At 49.1% G+C, this 18,640-nt stretch overlaps 1 protein-coding gene across 2 annotated transcripts in view; it reads left to right on the top strand.

Annotated features, from left to right (window-relative positions):
• Positions 1-14,725: 14,725 nt before the first annotated feature.
• The window catches only part of TMEM132B (transmembrane protein 132B), a 215,214-nt gene continuing 211,299 nt past the window's right edge, over positions 14,726-18,640 (top strand). The window contains exon 1 of one of the 2 annotated variants that reach the window (XM_065851937.2): positions 14,726-14,988. In XM_065851937.2, the coding sequence (XP_065708009.1) occupies positions 14,904-14,988 (85 nt within the window). In that variant the 5' untranslated portion in view covers positions 14,726-14,903. The remainder of the gene's footprint in view (positions 14,989-18,640) is intronic. The other variant, XM_071815868.1, reaches the window with a different exon arrangement.

The raw sequence follows: 18,640 nt of genomic DNA, 5'->3' as shown, positions 1-18,640 counted from the left end.
TTGAGTTTTGTGGGTTAAGTATTTAATGCATTAAAATAATGGTTGTACTTACAATGTAGTTGAATGCATTCAGCATTGGTCAAGACTTAACTAAAAGTAATTGATTCTTTATTATATATCACATTTGTTTCAACTTTCATACAGTTATTGTCTTTATTTTCTTTTTGCTGTCATGGAATAATTTTTAGCTTGTTACTGATTTTTAATGGTTTAATCCAATTCCACACCACTACAAAACTGTTTTTCTCTGAAAGTTTTATCCTGTTTTCTTATGCAGAGCCCAGGACAAGTAAAACATTGCAAGCTATGTATGTATGGTTCCCTCATTGAGAAGGTCACAGGTGAACAGGAGTGGATGAGAGTTTGCTGCAAATGAGCCTTGTGCCAATACAGTAAGAAGTTGTAGCGTGTGTATGTAAATGTTGCTAAAAGGGGCAGATCTGTGCACTCAGAGCCGTGCACTCCATTGCTTAGGGCAAAATCCAGATGCTCATGTTTAGCTGCAGCTAGTAAGGATTTATTGCATGTTTCTGCCACCCTGTGATAGGTCCCAGCTCGCTGGCTCCAGTTTGCTGAAGGCTGTTGCAGAATACATCAAATATCGCTGCTAATAATTCAGTAAGAGCAGAACTGCCTGGAAATGCTGAGGTGCAGCCCTTCTCGGGTGGTCTGTGACCAAACCAAAGGAGCAGTTGTCATGGGCACCAGCTCCACGTTCACTGCAGGATGTGGAAATGCCCCATTAGCAAAGGAGCTGGTCTGCTTGACTTTCTGAACTGTACCAAGCCAGACAATACACCATGCTGGTGTGAAAAATGTGATTATATAAATACCAAGCACCAATTAGAAAAGTATAAAAATGAGCTATCCAGCTGCCAATAACCTATGATTAAAAGTACTTTAAAATTCCTTTCCCCTCTGGCATGCTATATATAAATTTTACATTAACTGTGACTTTGTATTCATTAAAACTTCATTATATTGTTCTTTAATTCATGCAAAATGTCTGCAGTTTACAAAGCCTGCAGATCCTTATTAATAAGTAATTCTGGGATATTTCATTAATTAAAGATAATTTAGAAGCACAGATGCATTAAGAACATATACACTGCCTAGTGGCTGCTTTTTAAATCCTTTATCCTGCTGGAAACACTGTATAAAGTTTCGTTAGAGACAATTCGATGTCTTGCAAATATCAGATGTTGCAAAGCTTTTCCCAGACTATGGTTACAAACAAAGCAGATATATTTTTATATTGATCTAAGCACTTTATAGCTGGTTTCAAGGATGTTGCAGAAGTGCTGGCTGCTGGCCCTGTGTGGAAATCCAGGGAGCAGGAGAGGTGAGTGGGGACTTGAACAGAAGTCGTGGCAGAGCTGGGAACACCCTCCAGACTTTGAGTCTGACTCTTCCCTTTCCAAATTTTGGCCTCCAAACAACCGGTTTACACTAGAGGTAAGTGGAGATAAATGTAAGTGACCCATTTCTTTGAATGCTGCCACAGAGCCGAGAGTGTGGCTGTCACCATAATATCACCGGTACAGGAGCAGGGGGCTAAAATCCTCACAGTTGCAAAGGAAGAGCAGAGAGCAGTTTTTCTGCTTCCCACCCCAGGTTATAAACTACCTGTGTTCTCCCCAAGCCTGGGGCACAGGGTAATTGTGGCCAAATGTGATTCCAAGGGGAATCCTGGCAAATTGGTGGCATCCAGACGCTTGGCGCCAGCGATAAGGTCTGGTGTGGTGGTGCAGCTCCTGATGCTGCAGTGGTGGTAACAAAAACTCCTGTGAGTATCTTGAATGTGTGCCCCCTTTTTTTTCCTGCCTATTTATAATTTGGGGTTCACAGTATTTTCTCTGTGCAGATTTTGGTGACATGCGAATGGCACTGGTTGTGGAAATGGCTCACCCTCTGACAGAAGTGTTCAACAACGACATTCAGAGCAGAGCTACTTCAGGCTGGGTGCTTTTCTTAGTCTTGTGCAAATTTGAGAGTGACTGTTGAATTAGGTGGTGGAGTCAGCCCATTTGCCCTTGACTCATTGAGAGATGAAGTTTTATCACTCCCCTTTTAGAAATGTGCTTTTGTCAGCTCCTGTTAGAGCAGCTACTGCCCCCTCCCACTACCTTATGATTTCAATTAATTTCCCTGGTTAGTGGTGGTTCTCAAGGAAACAAATTGAGCTGGTACACAACAGCCCAAGCAGGGCATAGCTGATAAAATTGTTTATTGTTATGTGCAAGAGAAATTGGTTGTGTGAATTACTTATTCAGTGATTTTAAAAACACAGGTAATTGCCTGATGGAATGCAACTTCCCTGGGGCCATTATTGTCTTTCAGTTTAATGTGTGCATATTTAAAAGGATATCACTTACAAGGCAGAGCAGTCAGTCACATGGGTAAATGGGTGTTACAATCATATTTAAAGTGCTAGGAAGGAGTACCAGTGTACCAGTTAGATCTTGAGATGAAACTGCAGGGGTTTGGGTTTGGGAACACTGGTGTCTATAGGGAATGCTCTAACAGGGAGATGGGGTCCAGGTGATGGTGTCCAAGTAGATATTTGTGGAAGATGTTTGGGAATGATCTTCCCCATGTCACATCCCTGGGTGCAAGTGCTGCCATAGTCCTTGTATCAGTAAGTCCAGCTCCAGCTGGCACACCCCAGGGCTTTGGGTTGCTAAACATCACGACTGAGTTATTAAATATCTTCCTAGGTAGCCTGTGACTCTTGAGTGCTCAACAGACTGAGGGAGGAGAAGGTTTGTGGCCAGTGAGCACTTCTGTGGGCATGTGAGCCTTTTGGGGAAGGCTGGTGGTGGAGCTCGGAGCAGGAGGGGCGCAAGATCAGGCCCTTAAATTCTGTCATTTGTCTCCTTGGTGCTCAGAGGTGCAAGAACTTGGGTGAGGTGGTGAAGATGTTTAACTAACATATTTGAAATTGCCTGATGTGCTTGTGCTTGGGTCAGCGTGGAATTTTGTTCTGAATAACGCTTCATTTCTGTTTCTGCACTTCCCTTCTAGTGGGTCACTCTAAGAGCACTTAACCTCTGTCCACCTTTGAGACTCTGATCAGAGATGTTCCAGTGCAGGTGAAGGCTTTGGTCTTCCTGCAGGTGACCTTTGGAGCTCTGCATCGAGTGATTTCTCCACTTAAATATTTGAGCTTGTTACTGGTTTCCCGAGGTGTCTGTCTGACTGGATCTTGTGTCCTACAGAGCTGAGATGATCAATCCAAAAACACTTGGTTCATTTTCTTTTTTGTTCCATGAACAGGATAATTTTAGCTCGTAAATAATCAACAAGATGCAACTTAATTTTCTTCTACGTCTTTTGTAGAAAGAAGCTACATGTCACACATTGTATTCTTCCAGAACTAAAATCAGGGTAGGAATTGCTGTGAAGCATGGCCAGAGTCCAGCGCGGCTGCCTTGGAGCTGATGAGAGCACACACATTTTCCTTGCTGGGAATTAGGGGCCTTTTTAGATTCAAATAATGAGATAATCAACATCAGTTTGAGCATCTTGCTCTACATGATCCGTGTGCAAAGTGGGAGTGAATCTGTTATGCAAAGGAGAGGGAAGCAGGCACTGAAATGCTATTAGTGAGTCAAAGAGTGTCTCAGAACAATTTCTGTTGCAGAACAATAAGATGTCCCAAAGTATTAATGTAGCAGGCTGCAGCTGTCCACACAATTCCTCATCATTGCTTCTGATGGCCAGAGAAAATCTTCCACCGGTTGGAGATGAACTGAAGTGATAAAACAGGGTTGGTGGGGGTGGGAAAATCCTTGGCATGCCATTGTTTAACTGGGTTCTGTAGCACATTAGTGAAATCTTAATTGGACCTTGTACTTCTTAATTAGAAGGCCTTAACGAATTCTCATCTTTTGACAAGTGGTTTTGCAAAGTTCAAGAGGCTTATCAGCATTCAGCCTGAGACTCCAGCTGAAAGGCTGATGTCCCTTGGAAAAAAACATCTCCAGGGTAGTTAATGAGTTTACAACAGCATATTACAGTATACATGTAGAGGTTCACATCACTAATGAGGAGTCTGCTCAAAGAAAAACCCCAAACATCCCTTTTTCAGTTTTGTTCCCACTTCTGTAGTGATTTAAAGGAAGTTAAGCACTGATTGTTGCGGGGTAACGGTCCCACTGATTGTGTGTATGCTATGAGTTTGCTGGTTTAGTTTTACAAAGAGATGGTTTCTAACATTTCTAGCCTGTTGATCTCCAGCCTGTGTTTTGCCAAGGAATAGGAGAGAATTTCTTCTCATTGTGTAGTGTGTGTGCCGTCAGAAATGACTTGGTGTTATTACCTTGTTCTCCAAAGCCCTGCATGTGCTGTTACGGAAAATGGCTCAGATTAGTAGAGCAACCTCCAAGCTGAGCAGTAAGAACTGGAATGGGGAGCGATGTGAAGGTTTGAGAGTGGCTGGGGCAAGATGCAGTGAAGCTGGAGGATGAGGAGGAGGTCTCCATGGTGTCCTTGCTCTGTGGTCCTTGAATGGTGGATGTTTGGAAGCCTGGAGCTGAACTCCCATTCCTAGGAGACACCGGTTCAGTTTGGCTTTGGTACTTTGGAAGCTACATGCGGAACCTAGTCTTGCTCAACAGATGCATTTCTCTTCAATGAGGTCATGTTCAAACAGCCTAGTCTTAATTAAGTCCCAGCTTAGCATGATGGACCTTTTCCCTTTCCAAAAATCAGAGTTTAGCTCAGGCTTTTCTTTCTAGAGCAGCCAGAGGAGAGTCCCAGTCTGTCTATAACGCTGTTACCTCTCAACCTCTGTGTCTGCAGCATCTTTTCCCCAGGAAAAGGTGTTTTTCAGGAGATCGCTGACAAGTGGGTTTGCATTTCCTTCCTTTGCAGTAGATTTTTAAACCAGTGGGACTCCCCTGGTGCCGCTGCTCCTGTGGGCACCCGGATGAGGGGACTGGGACCGGCTCAGGCTGTGCCAGTTCAGCAGGAGGGCGGCTACACCCGGGGACTCCATTGTAATTTATTTCTTTGGCAGCACATCTATTTCCCTTTAAAGCAAATATATTTTCTCTTCAGCTTATATTGGTTACAAAGAGGTTAAAGCTAAATTGAAATAAATTGTGTGAAGAAAACGATGAGAATTTCTGCTGGTTTAACTAACTTGGTTTAAAAGGTGAGCTGAGTTTAAGCAGGTGTGACTCCTAAGCCTCAGCAGGGCCTAAGGAGGTGGCCTTGAGTGTGCGAACGTGATACTCAACCAAGAATTTTAATTTGCCTAGTTCTCATGTATAATAAAATATGCCAGATACATGACACTTCATGAATTAATGCAAGAGTATAAAGCATGAAGAGAGGTTCTTGTACAGGATTTGTTCTTATAATGCAAATGCTAAGCAAGGCTTTAAATGGACCTGGATATCTGGAATCATGGAGCCCATTTCACACTTCACTTCAGGGTTTGTTCCCATTCCCTGAACCATTTCAGTACTAGAGGGGGTGTGTGTGTGCACACGGGGAGGGAAATGAAGGAAATACCCAGACCAGCACAATCCCATGTAAATCCCTGCATGTGTATATGAGCTTTTAGCATGTTGGGGCCACTCATGGTTGTTACCAAGTGATTAAATAGTTGGAGGAAACAGTGGGAGGGCAGCCCCAGTCTCTTTGTGCTGGCAGTTCCAGGCTGACAGGTGAAAAGCCACCTGCAGAAACCCCAAACAAAGCCCGCGGTAAGGTGATGAAACAGGGAGAGTGCCCAAGACAGTGGCAAACTCACACTGCTACTGGGATCTTATCACTCCCCTGGTGAAACCTGTAATTAGATTGAAGAGATGACAGCTGGCTTTGATGGCATTAAGAACATTGAGACATTGCTGCAGAACTGGAGATCTTTCTCCTATTGCAGCCGGAGTTAAAACTGGGGAGGGGGAAGTTGAAATTTCAATAGCTCAAAAATAAAACTTCCCTGACACAGTTTATGATCTTGATCTTTGGGAAGGTAAAGCAGCTGTGTAAATGGGAAGGAGAAATTTCTGGCTGTGGTTACAGCCAGAGAGTGTGACCAGTGCCGTGTTGCTTAATTTCTCCAGTGATGATTCTCCTCGTCTCTCGCCCTTTGGTCCATCCGGACCTGTGCTCCATCCCTGCACAGTGCGTTTCTGGCACTCAGCACCACGGGACGCTGCTGGAACCCTGCACTTGCCTTCAGAGAAACACCAGGAACCTCCCAACATCTCAGAGAAAAGCTTGAACAGATTTCCAGCCTGGTTCATGAGTTTCTGCCTTTATTTCCTGATGCAAAACCTCAGTTCCTGCTGAGTTCTATATGAAATAATTACTTTCATGTACGAACTGGGGGAAAAGAAGTTTTAAAGCTGTGCGGAGCCTGATGTGACAATTCTATTAGGTTTTGGTGGCTACCTACTTGACCCTGTAAATTGAAACTCAGAAAGGTCACTCTTGGTGTCTTATTGTGGTATTTAATTTTCTGTGCTTCAGCAGCAGGGGGTGAAAGGAGGCTGGAATGGGTTTATTCAAATCTAAGTAGGGATTGAATGTGATGAAAATAATGTAATCACATGGCGAGCATTGCTCTTTCTGTCCTTCCCAATTCTGCATCTTTGGGAAGGCAGGTTTGTGTATGGAAATGACTGATCAGCTTCTCAGGGTTTTGTGAGCTCTGTGTGCACCACATGCTTGTGTTTCACTTTTAGCGTGATGAACACACCTTTAATGGAGACTCCAATTCATATGGTCAAGCGGAGTTGAGTGGCGCTGCCTCCCTGGCAGGCCAATTCCTGAACTGAGGGTCACTGGGAATGCCATATATGTGCATTAAAACCATTAATGTAATTAATAACTAAGAAAATGCCAGGTTGACAGAATTTGGGAATAGGTAATATGCCAAGAAGCATTTTGGTGGGAGAGTGGCATGATTTACTGACACCTCCCATTCTACCCCAAACCTCCCAAATATTCATTATGCCTTAAATAGCCTCACACTGAGGGTTTTTTTTTTTTTCAAAGGTCTAATTATAAACTTCATTATAATTGTTCATTAGTTTTATTTTGTTCAATTAGCTTAACAAGTTGCCAAATGAAAGACAAGACTGGCAATTAGCTTGATCTAATTGTAATGAGCTGCTCAAATCAGGTCACCAAATATGTTCGTTTATAGCACTCCTTTTTTCCAATTGATGAACAATAACATTCAGAGCATCTCCTGATCTAAGTGGTGGAAATTTTGCACTCATTTATTAAAGTAGAAACAAAAATCAATGGTTTCGCTGTTGGAGTTGAGCAAGGAGCGGTCCAGGCACCTGGGCTGCCCTGGTTTTACAAGACACCTTGTTCTGCAGAATAAAACGTGACACTTGAGCTGCCAGGAGGGAGTTTTGCTCTGACCCAATGTCTCTTTATCTTCTCTGAATTGGAGAGAAATCAGGTTTTGATTTTTGGAGAACCCTGAGCTTTCTTTTTTCGCCTGATTTCCCTTTTGCCACACAGATCTTGAATCTCTTCCTGTTAAGAGCTTCTGCTTAGCGGCTCCTTGGCTCATATGGTCCAGTGGATTTGCTGTAACCTCTTCCCGAAGCTAATATGTGCGTAAGAAATTATTTGGTATGAATAATTCCTCCTGCGTACCATGCGCATCACATCCGAGTCGCAGGGACGAGCAGCGCGCTTGTGGCTCCTCAAACGTAACTGGTGGCATTAACAGGACTCAGCCCCAGGCTTTGATTTCTCTGGGATCTTGTCCTGCATCTGCCTGATGAAAACACAATAAAATATTAAACCAGCCCGGCGACTACAACTACCTGTAAGTCAATCCCAGCCGTGCTGGGAGGGCAGGCACAGTGGGCTGGTGGAGCTGTGCCGCAGCTCTGCTCTAAAACTGGGGCAGGGGCTGTTGTCTGCCAACCCCATCCCTGACAGATGGGTGAGTTTGGTTGTTGTATTAACACAGCCTCTTAACACTTCATCCAGGGACCTTGTTCCATGTAGGAAGGAGGAGAGGAGTGACTTGTCTTGTCTGAGCAACAAATCCCCCTCTGCAGACAGCGCACCCACAGTCGCTTTTTGCTCTGCGAACCCCTTTGCTGCGTCTCTAATTAGTTGCGCTTGCCAGCTGGGACGTGGCCGGTGTCAGCGCTCCGAGGGCTGAGATTAAAGATACCAGAACGGGAGAAGATTCACACCTCTGCCTTTCACACCACAGGCAGCTCCATCAGCTCTTCAAATATCATCCAAAGTCATTGTTCGGTTTAATGAACGCACCCGCAGTTAACGGCTGCACCGGGGCTGCGCGGGAACCTGGTTTTGCTTCAAGCGCATCCTCATGGTGTTTTTCACTCCTCTCTATGCCCTGACCTGAGCCTTGCTGTGGCTGGAGGGGTGCAGGGCCATTGCTGTGCCATGGGGTGTCCCCTGCCAGCACCATCCGGGTGACACTGGGCACAAAGATGTGCCTGGGTTTGTCCCTTTGGGCTTCCCCCTGGAACCTGCTGGGCTTTGATCCCCCAGACCCCAGCAGGACCCATCTATGTGGTGCCAGGAGGGGCTGCGCTCAGATGAGCATCTCTGCTCCTAATTCACTTTGCTTGCTTTGTGTTAGTTTTATTCCTGCTTAAATCAGGTAGGGACAGATGTAAACAGGCTTTAATAAGCTGCTAAAATTACAAAAGGCCTGCATGACACATGGCTTTGCATGCGATTCAAGTAGTTACAGTCATAATATCCATTAATTTTCATAGTGCTCCTAGGGGCAAAAGTCTCTCCTTTTCATTAGAGAAACAGACCTGAATTTCTAAAGTGTTGGATACAGCCTGCTTGGCACTCTGCTGTGAAAAGTCCCTTTGTCTGTACAGGTGATGGCCTGGGGTGGGAATGTGGTCCTGGCACCTGAGCCGCCTCCCCTGCCTTTTATTTAAGGCTCAGAAACGCTCCTGCTCGGAGATCCCAGAGCTGCGCTGCGAGGCTAAGGGTGGGCGGACTGGTTTATATATATATATATATATATATATATATTCTAGGCAAAAATTTCTCAGTATGAATTTTGAAGCAAAGCGGCGCTGCGGATGACAGATCTTCAAAGCCGAAGCACGAGCCCTGCTCGGGAGGGAGGAAACCAGGCTGGTCCCCCTCCCTTGATTAGCGAAGCTTCCCAGGCGCCGCTCGCTCCCGTTCTGTCTCGGGGCTGCCTTTGAAACGGCCCCTTTGACGGCTTCAGGCCTTTCTTAGTTTAGCTGAGAATGAGCAAACATAAGAGAAGAAATCTGCAAGAATGACAGGTCCTGCGTGCGTCTTTTATATGCATTTCTGGAGCACAAAGGCTGTTTTAATGAGCGGGCGGGCACGTAGCTTTGTGTGACTCCTGTTTTTAGCAACTCTCGGGTGAGGGAGTCACCTGAGAACTTTCCCAGCTGTGACCTCCATGGAAAACGCTCAGTTTTTGGGATGGGTTTTGCTTTCTGTAGGACACCGAATCTTGAATGCTTGAGGAATGCAGGAGCGTTTGCATTAATGAAGATCTCCTCGCTGTTTCCAGGCGGGAGAGCCGAGATGTTCCTGTGATCGGGGTTCGGTGGCTGCTGGTAGGAGAGCAGAAGGATCCTCAGAAAGCGCAGCTGCAGACACGGGGCGTTTCAACCTGGCACATGCACGCAGGTTTTGCCAAGTGTCCCTCAGCCCTCCTACCCCGCCATGTACAGGTGTTTTAAATTACACAGAGAGAAATCAGCCTGTCTCCCACTCAGACCTGTCTCAAACCAATTTAATTAAATGCAGATAAAGGAGGGAGCAGAAATTATGGCAATTCGTCAGCTTTTAGTCTCCGCAGGTGCTGGGCTGCAGCGGCAGCGCAATTCTCACCTCTCTGTGCTTTTCCTCCTGGGAGTGATTAACCCACTCCCTTCTGGTGAGCAAAGCCCCCTCCACCTCTGAGCACAGCCTTTAGGGATAATGAGAGAGAGAAGATGATTAAAAGCAAACAAAAAAACCCAACCCTGATTCAGTTCCTGCCTTGCTCACAGGTTCCCTGCGTGATGCTGGGTGAGTCACTTACCTCCATGATTCAGTGCTGGGGAACTGTGGCTCCTTCTCCCAACTCAGCCCTTTGGTTTCTCTCCCTGTTGCTGATGCCCAGAGGGGCAGATCCCCAAGAGGACCCCAGTTCAGGTATTGGGGTGCCAGGCTGGGAGCTGTGGAAGCTCCTCAAGATGGGGAAGGACACACCAGCTGTTATCTCCGTGTTTTCAAACATTGCAAAACGGATGCAATTACATTTTTTTTTCAAAATCTGGGCTTTCTCTGACCTGGAACTAACACTCTTTCTTGTGACTTGCAAGCACACAGTCGGCAGACTGGTCTGATAGACAACACGTCTTAATGATGCTCTAAACGAAACAGGGCACAACTGGTATTTTCTGACTCCCCACACTCTACATGCAGCACTTGGGTGGTTTCTTGCAAGGAAACCGGCTGATTTGCACCTTCCACTTGGTGCTGGTTAATCGCTGAGGTTGAGCAGATGGGTGACAGCGTTTCATGTTCCCCCTGCACCGAGGAAGGTGGTGATGGAGCCCAAGCGTGCTGCATGGGGACTGAGCTTTGCTTCTCTTCATTGCTGAGGTTTCTCTCTCAGAGTTCAATCTGAAGCACCGCAGGAGCTATAGGACAAGGTGCCCTCATTTGTGCACAGGCTCTGGTTGCTTACAGAAGAAAATACTAAAATAAGAGCAACTTTCACCTTGGTCCTGTTGAAGCCTCTTTCCATCCCTTGGTCCATGACCAGCAGCTCCCAGTGGTGGCAAATCCAGCAGCTAAACCAGCAGACTGTCCCAGTCGTGCCCAGTCCCCTGGGCACAGCTGTGGAGCAGGCTCAGCGCCTTCCAGGGGACGTCACCGCAGGTCCTGGTGACAACGCTCCATGTGTGGCACACAGGACTTGGTTTTACTGCCTTTTTCCAGAGCTGCTCACAGTTTTCTTTGTTTAGAGGCACCGGATGCCTTGGCAAATGCAGCCCCTCTGATTTCACAGAACATCAGCTAGGAAAAAAGTGATTTGCTTTCCTATAATCTCCTCCTTTGTGCTTTAAATAAATAAGGTCAATTTCCAAAGGTTGTTCAACGGACAAAATCAAAATATTTCAATTCAAAAGCAATAAAACTATTTAGATGTTGCCATTTCCTTTCCTCAGCCAAGCCTGTTTTCAGAGTTCGAGCTGGATTCACAAAGTGCTTTAGAGATCCCCAAACCGGCAGTTTTAGGACAAACTGGGGTTGGTTTTCTTTGGAATCACCTGTTTTTACGTCTGGCAGAATTCTGTTATAAATGCTGATGTAACGAGCTTGGCCACAAGGGTACAAAGTGATAAAAGCTTGGGGAGCTTTCAAATACCATAACACACCTCAAAGGGTAATTAAATGTAATTCTTTTCCATCATTATTAAACAGCGGTGGAGGAAAAGCTGCAATAATACTCAGTGCCTGCCCCCGTTCTCAGCTCTGGCTCGGGTTGATGGAATTTCCGCAGTCCCTATGTGCTGTATGGAGCCCTGGGGGTACCTGGGCTCCTTATTCCCTCCAGAAAATAAGGATCTAGACACAGCTCAGGATCTGGCCTCTGTCCTTACCTCCCCTCAACTGTCAGCTGGGTTTTCACCTCCTGATGTGCTCAGACACATTTAAAATTCTCATCCTTACTGTTTACCTAAGGGTGCTCCCCAAACCTTCGCTCTTCTGACATTTGAGTGATGTAAGAAAACAACAGCTTTCCATAATGCTGCAAAGTCTTTCGAGTCTTTCATAACACAGGTTGCCTTTGTGTGCAAAACCTTGCTGGCACAGAGAAAGCACAGCAACATCCGACTGGAATAAACTAAAATCTCTTTGGGAAAAGAATTATTTTGAGGATCGCATATGGGGGACACTGATGGGCTCTGGGCTGTCTCGGTGGCTTCTCCTTACACTTTGCTTTTGCTGCTCTTGCAGCAGAAGACAGGAAAAGACAAACCACGCTGTGACCAGCTCGGGAGCTTGGACACGGCTCAGCGGCCATTGTGCAAACTCAGGCAATGAGCATTTATTGTCTCGTTGGTTTGACAAGGAAGCTGCGCTATTTATTTGGTTGATTCATCTAGAGTTCTTTCTTGTGCTCATTTTATTCCCATTAACCCCCTTCTGTTTTCCCAGACCTCCTCATTGAAACTCAGCGAGGGAAATAAATCCCAGTTGCCCCTATAGATCAGCTGGATTCCCCCAGGGGTTTGCTCCCCCCCAAACCCCAGCAGCCCCTCTTACGGGCTCACCCCGCAAGGTGCTTTCTGTGCCAGAAAGTCTCTAATTCTGATGCTCTTCCTGTGTGATAACTCCGATTTTCTCGTGTTTATTTGTACACAGTCCCTAGGGTTCAATGGCAAAACCTTCAAAAGAGTTTATTATTGTTTGTATTTTATTTTGTTGGTTTCTTGCAACACAAACAAGCCGACCTGCAGGAAGATGAGAGAACAACCATCTTACAATCGGTAGGCAACACCTAATACTCTTTTCCATGTCTATTTACCTGAATCTTAGCCTTCATTAAAAGACAAGAAAAGCATCGCAGCATTTAGTAGAGGAGGGGGATGATCTTATCAGTACAGCTTTACTATTAATCTTAAGCCCAAGTTTGGAAAAGTAATAACCAGGTGAGTCCTCCATGCAGCCAACAGGACCAGGGCTGAGCACCCCTGAGCAACACACCTGGGTCTGTCAGCAGGATCCGTTCCTTCTCTGCCCTTTTCAGTCTGCAAAATTTCTCGCTTTGGCTTTTCCTTCAAATATCGGTTATAAAAACACACTTAAAACCGTGTAGCAATGCTGCAATAAAGTCTGAATGAGGCCTTGGCTCCGTGCAGGACTCGCAGCCGAACGAGGGGACAGGAGAAGGCAGCTGATGTGTCTAAAGCAGCTGATTAACTAGTTTTAGATCGCCACGTTTCTAACAGCTAAGTGGTCACGTTCTATTTTATTTCATCAAGCACCAAGACCAGACAGCGAGATGATCTTCATTACTGCAGCACTTTAAATAAGTTATTATTTTTTATTAGTTTTACTTTCCTTGAGGGAACCAGATCTTTGGGTTCTCTTGGGTTGTTTTTTTCGCCACCTGCCTGGGCCCAGTTCCATCCCCCTGAGCTTGATTTCTGTGTCCCTGACTCTCACGCCGCCGTACATTTCCCTACATAGGAGATCAGCATTTATTCCCATTTCTGTTTGTGCGGAGTGGTAAAATATTAGACTTAAATTTTTTATGACATTCATAGGAGTGGTTATGGAGGCAAACAAGATTACAGCAAGTACTACATAAAAGCTTGTTTATGCAGAGACTCCAAGACATGTTTGTAAAACTACGGAACAGTCCAAGGGGATGTTTTTTAGTTTTTCCTCTCCTTTTCTTTTCCTACCTCCCTCTTTTTAATTGCGATCACAGTAACAACTCCGAGCTGTTAAAGGGCTCAGTTTATTTTCAGTGCAATATTGTTTCCAGCCGCGGGTTATTTTGGGATTCAAAGGTAGAGGTCCATAGCAGGCAGGCAGCACTTGGATTTGGAATTAAAGCGCTGCTTGACGCAATCCACATCTCACCTGTGAAACGATAGCGGTGCAGCCGCGCACACCCCTGCGCACACTCCAGCACCACCACCGCGCACACCCCTGCGCACACTCCAGCACCACCACCGCGCACACCCCCGCGCACACTCCAGCACCACCACCGCGCACACCCCTGCGCACAGAAACACAGAGTGTCAGGGGTTGGAAGGGACCTGGAAAGCTCATCCAGTGCAATCCCCCCATGGAGCAGGAACACCCAGCTGAGGTTCCACAGGAAGGTGTCCAGGAGGGTTTGAATGTCTGCAGAGAAGGAGACTCCACAACCCCCCTGGGCAGCCTGGGCCAGGCTCTGCCACCCTCACCATGAAGAAGTTTCTTCTCAAATTTGAATAGAACCTCCTGTGTTCCAGTTTATCCCCATTGCCCCCTTGTCCTGTCATTGGTTGTCACCAAGAAGAGCGTGGCTGCACCCCCGTGGGTGGCATCCGCCGCTCCGCAAGGCTCTTTACAAACCTTTGTGTGCATCTGTTCGCAAACAGCTTCGCGCGCTTTCCCGGGTGTCCCGCGCGCCGCCCTTTGCACGCACCTGCACGCTCCGTTGCACGCTCCGGTGCACGCTCCGGTGCACGCGCCGTTGCACGCTCCGGTGCACGCTCCGGTGCAGCCGCTCCGCGCGCAGTGACAGCGGCGGCCGCGAGGGGGGACCCGCGCTCTTCCCGCCGCTCCGCGGCCGCTGAGGGAACCCCCCCCCCCAACCCCAGTCCCACCGCCCGCTCGGGGGGGCCGGGGCGCACCGACCTCCCAGCCCACCGGGCTGAGAAACTTCTCCGGGGTATCGTGCAGAAAAGCGCACACGGGGCTCCTCTACCCCCCGCCATTCTCGCTGGGCCCGCTGCGGCTCCCGAGGGCCCCGTGTCCGAGCGGGGGCACCGAGCGGCACCTGCGGAGAGGCCCCGCCCGCCCCGCAGGTGAGCCCGGCGCCGCCCCCGACGCGCCCGGCCCAGCCCCGGCTCGTCGGTCCGTCCGCGCCGCCGCAGCCCTCGGCACAGCGCCCGGCTGCCCCGGGGGAGCGCTGCTGCTGCTGCCGCCGCGGCGGGCGGGGGCGGCGCCGGCTGCCCCCCGGGGCGGCGATGCGGCGGGGGCGGCCGTGAACGCGGGGCCGGTGGGGACCCCCCCTTGCGGGGCAGGCGGCCCCGCCGCCGGACGGAGCCGCGCAGCGGAGGGGGCGCAGGCAGGCGCGGGGGGAGTGGTTAGAGCGGCTCCGCCGCGACACCCCCAGCCCCCCCCGCCCCGCTCAGCCGCCCCTCTCCAAATAAATCAGCACCATGACTACTTCTGGGCATGGAACAAAGAGGATGCTCTCCCGGGGCCCCGCGCTGCTCCTGGCGCCGCTGCTGCTCCTGTGCCGAGGTAACCCCCAGTTCCGCGCCGCGACCCCGACCCCGTGGTGGTTTTAATTTATTTTTATTACTCTTTTAATTGATTTTCTTCCCCCCCGCTCCCCTTTTTACTTCAAAGATATTTTCCCCTTCTCAGCCCTCCCGCCGACGTGGCTGCGGAGGGCGGTGAGGCCCCCAGGCGTTGCGCGCTGCCCTGCGCGCCCGCGGACGGGACGCACACACGCACCCCCCTTCCTTCCTCCCTCCCTTGGGGTCGCAAAGTTGCCCCCATCCATCTCCACCTCAGTACCCCCCCCGCTCCGTCCACAGCAGCCTCCCGTGTGTCCCCCCACGCGTGTCGCGGGCTCCGGGTCCCTGCGCGGGGGCTGCCCCGTGGCTCCGGCCTCTGCCAGCCGGTGTGAGCCGGGCTGGGGGGGAAAAGAGGGAAAAGTTCCCGGAGCGCTGGGAGCCGGGGAAGGGGCCGCGGAGCTGGGGGTCCTACGGGAGTCCCGACCCCCCGCTCCTCCCTGCTGCCTCTGGCTTCGGGTGCACGGGTAAAGCTGTACAGGGGTTAAATCTCTTCTGTAAAACGGTCCTTGTAACGCCGTTCCTGCGCTTAATTTTAAGCAGAGTGGGTTTCTGTGGGCTGGCGGGGAGCAGGATCAGGCCCTTAGGTGAGCCAAGGTGGGTTTTCCTAATTGCGGGCAGCTGCCAGGCAGCACAGCTGAGGGAGCGCGGCTGGGGGCATCTGTGTTTTTTCTTTTTATGTTTTCTTTCCCGTAGCCGAACTCAGGAGCAGCATTTTGGGTCCCAGTTGCGGGTGTTTGCCGGGGAAGGGCTGATCCCCAGGCTGGCGAGCCAAAGCGCTGCCCCTGGGAAAGTCTTTTGCAGGACTTCTCTCCCGGCACGTTTTTCTCCGCTTGCTCATGTGAGCTCCCTGGCAGATGTTGTTCCTAATAAATAGGGGTTGTTAAAAGCAAATTAATTAAGGTGCATTGGCGCTGAAGTTGCTCAGCGATTCGTTTGCTTTACTGCTGCTCGGGACGGCGCTCACCTTCAGCTGTAGCGTGGGGCTGGGAAACTTCACCAGGGCTTTAGGAATATGCCAAAATGCAAGGATTTCAGGTGAAAAAGGAGCAGTCCCTGGGAGGGACAAAAGCAGCGGCTGTCATTCCTGGGGAGGGCAGAGAGAATGTGTTGTGGCAGGGAAGTGTTTCAGGAAAGGTCCCTGCAGGGACAGCAGGAACAATTTGCGAGGAAGGAGGCATCAGTCTTGGGGACACACACATGATGGACAGAAGGGGGTCATTGCTCTGCATACCCTAAAAAGCACTGCTTGCTCCTTGCCCTCCAGCTCTCTCCTTCCCCTGGCTCCAGTCCTGTTGAGTGGGGTGCAGGTTGTGGGGAGTGGGGCACAGTGCTCAGAGCATGAGCTGCCTGTGGGTCAGAGCTGCCCCAGTGGAGCGATGGGTTTCTGTTGCCAGCACCATGCCCTGTACTCTGTGAAGCTCTCCATTTGCTTGAGGAGAGAGCTAAGAGCAGCAAAGGAGCAGGTTTTATGTGGTTTTTTTAATTGCTTTGACACATTAACGATAATCTTTCCTCTGATATTTCCCCCTCCCGTCTCCTCCTGTGTGGGTAGCTACCATGGTGAGATTGGGCTGTGGGTGTAATTCTTCCAGCTCTCTGAGTGCTTAAACATATGGAAACCCACTTTGAAACAGTTTGTAGCTGCAAACCTACCGCCGTACCCATCCCTCTGCCCTGCTCTCTGAATGCCTCCCTGCACAATGTGCACGTTAGAAACTCACAGTGCACTTGCAGCTCAAGCTGTGAATAACGAATCCATCCCCAGCCTGTGCCTTTTCCTCCTTTCCAGGCTGTATCAATCCTTTGCTTTCATAGCTGAGCGCTGCCCCATCCCACCCCGGTAGCAGCAATCTCTGCATGCAGAGAGGGGGTTTGGGATCTGGGGAAACCTCTTCTGAAAGAGGCGAGTGGTGGGAATGCTCTGGAAGTGTCTCCCTCGGGGGCTGTGCTGACCTTGCTGCAGCTCGCTGTGCTCCAGGTTGTCTTTCTCCTCCGGATTACGGGGGTTAACGAACCACATCTTGGTTTGGGTTGTTGCAAGACGGGAGAGACACCTGCATGAGTCATGCTGCTGTGCTGCCATCCCTGCAAAGCTCCCGGCTCATACAGACGGTCGTGCTGGGCACTTGCCATTTTTCTCTATTTATTTGCCTTCACTCCCTTCCCTCTTGCCAGGGCCAGCTCTGGGCAAGGCTGCGTTTTGGGGACTGGAGATGCACCAGGCTGGGTTCCTCCAGCCTCTTCAAAGCGGGTGGCGTTTGTTTGCCTGTCAGACAGGTCCCCTAAATAGCTTTGTGCAGGTCCAATTAAGAGATCACTCTCCTGTCCCCGGGTCTCTGGTGGCCTGGCCGCTGGCGCGCGAGCGGCTGCGAGCAGAGGGTGTGCGTGTGTGTTTGGCAGCTGAAGGCCGCTCACGCCGAGCTCGAGGATGTCTCTCGCTGGCAGCAGGCCCCGGTTTGTTGCTGGCATCTTGGCAGGGTTTTTGGCCGCCTTCCTCGCTGGCTCCGAGGTTATGTGAATTAGGTATCCTGTGAAAGACCTGGATGAGTTACCTGAATGTTTTGCTTTCCTGCCTGATGCTGTCTGCCCGTCTCGCTCCCCTGCTTCGCTGGCTGGTGAGGACGGGGTGTGCAAAGCTTATTGAGCACCCGGCCCCTGTGAGATGCGCTTGGGCTGTCGTGATCACTGCGTGAGGAGGGACCTGCGAATCGCTTTAGGCTCTGGCTCCAGGGGGGTGTGGGTGGAGAGACATCACGCTTATTTTGTGTCCCTGTATCGCTCTACATAATATGGAGGCAGTTTTTATGCAGAGGTTCTTCAGGAACAAAAATGAAGGACCTATATTATCTACCGTATGATGGACTTGCCGAACGTGATAATGCAAACTGTTGAAATGAAGGTTATTCTCCCCGCATTAGTGCAGATCTCAACGTTTTATGCAATAACCAACCAAACTGATGTAATTTGGGGTATAGCGTGGTGGGAGGAGAAGCCTGAAATTATTATACTGCCTCTTGCACCAGCATCTATTAGAGCAATGTATTTCAGATATTCTGATTTTACTTCCCATCAGTGTAAATCTAGAGCAGCTGCTCTGGATTTATGCATCGCTGCTGTGACTGGCATTGGCTCTCCGGGAATGCAGGAGGCAACTGTGTGACTTGCCCTCCGCGGCGCTTTTTGCTTCAAAAAATACCCTGTGACTGATGCTGCAGCCTCCTTTGTATATTTGAAATGGGGAAGTCTGCATCACTCACTGGTTTTGGGTTTTGATTATTTTCTTCAATTTGTCAGGCTTGGTTGCAAAGCTCCATTCACTGACACCTGATTCTTCGGCTGATCAATAGAGTTGCTTGAGGTTCGAATGCCAAAATAGTTACATTTAAAAAAAAAATCAATAAAGTGCAATTAATTTGCTGTATTTTATTACTGGGAATGATGGGCATTCAAGACTCTCACTCCAGGCCCCATTATCTCTGTGTTTAAAGCAGCTTAGTGTGGCGAGGAAGGAACGAGCCCAGGAGGTCAGAGCAGGGGGTTGCCCAGACCAGGACACGATTTGTGTTTTAGGCAGGATTTCTGCACCAGGGATA

Source organism: Patagioenas fasciata, chromosome 17 (genome assembly GCF_037038585.1).
Source record: "Patagioenas fasciata isolate bPatFas1 chromosome 17, bPatFas1.hap1, whole genome shotgun sequence".
Classification (NCBI taxonomy): Eukaryota; Metazoa; Chordata; class Aves; order Columbiformes; family Columbidae; genus Patagioenas; species Patagioenas fasciata.
Note: the sequence above shows the minus strand (reverse complement) of the source record. Positions and strands in the feature narration are given on the sequence as shown.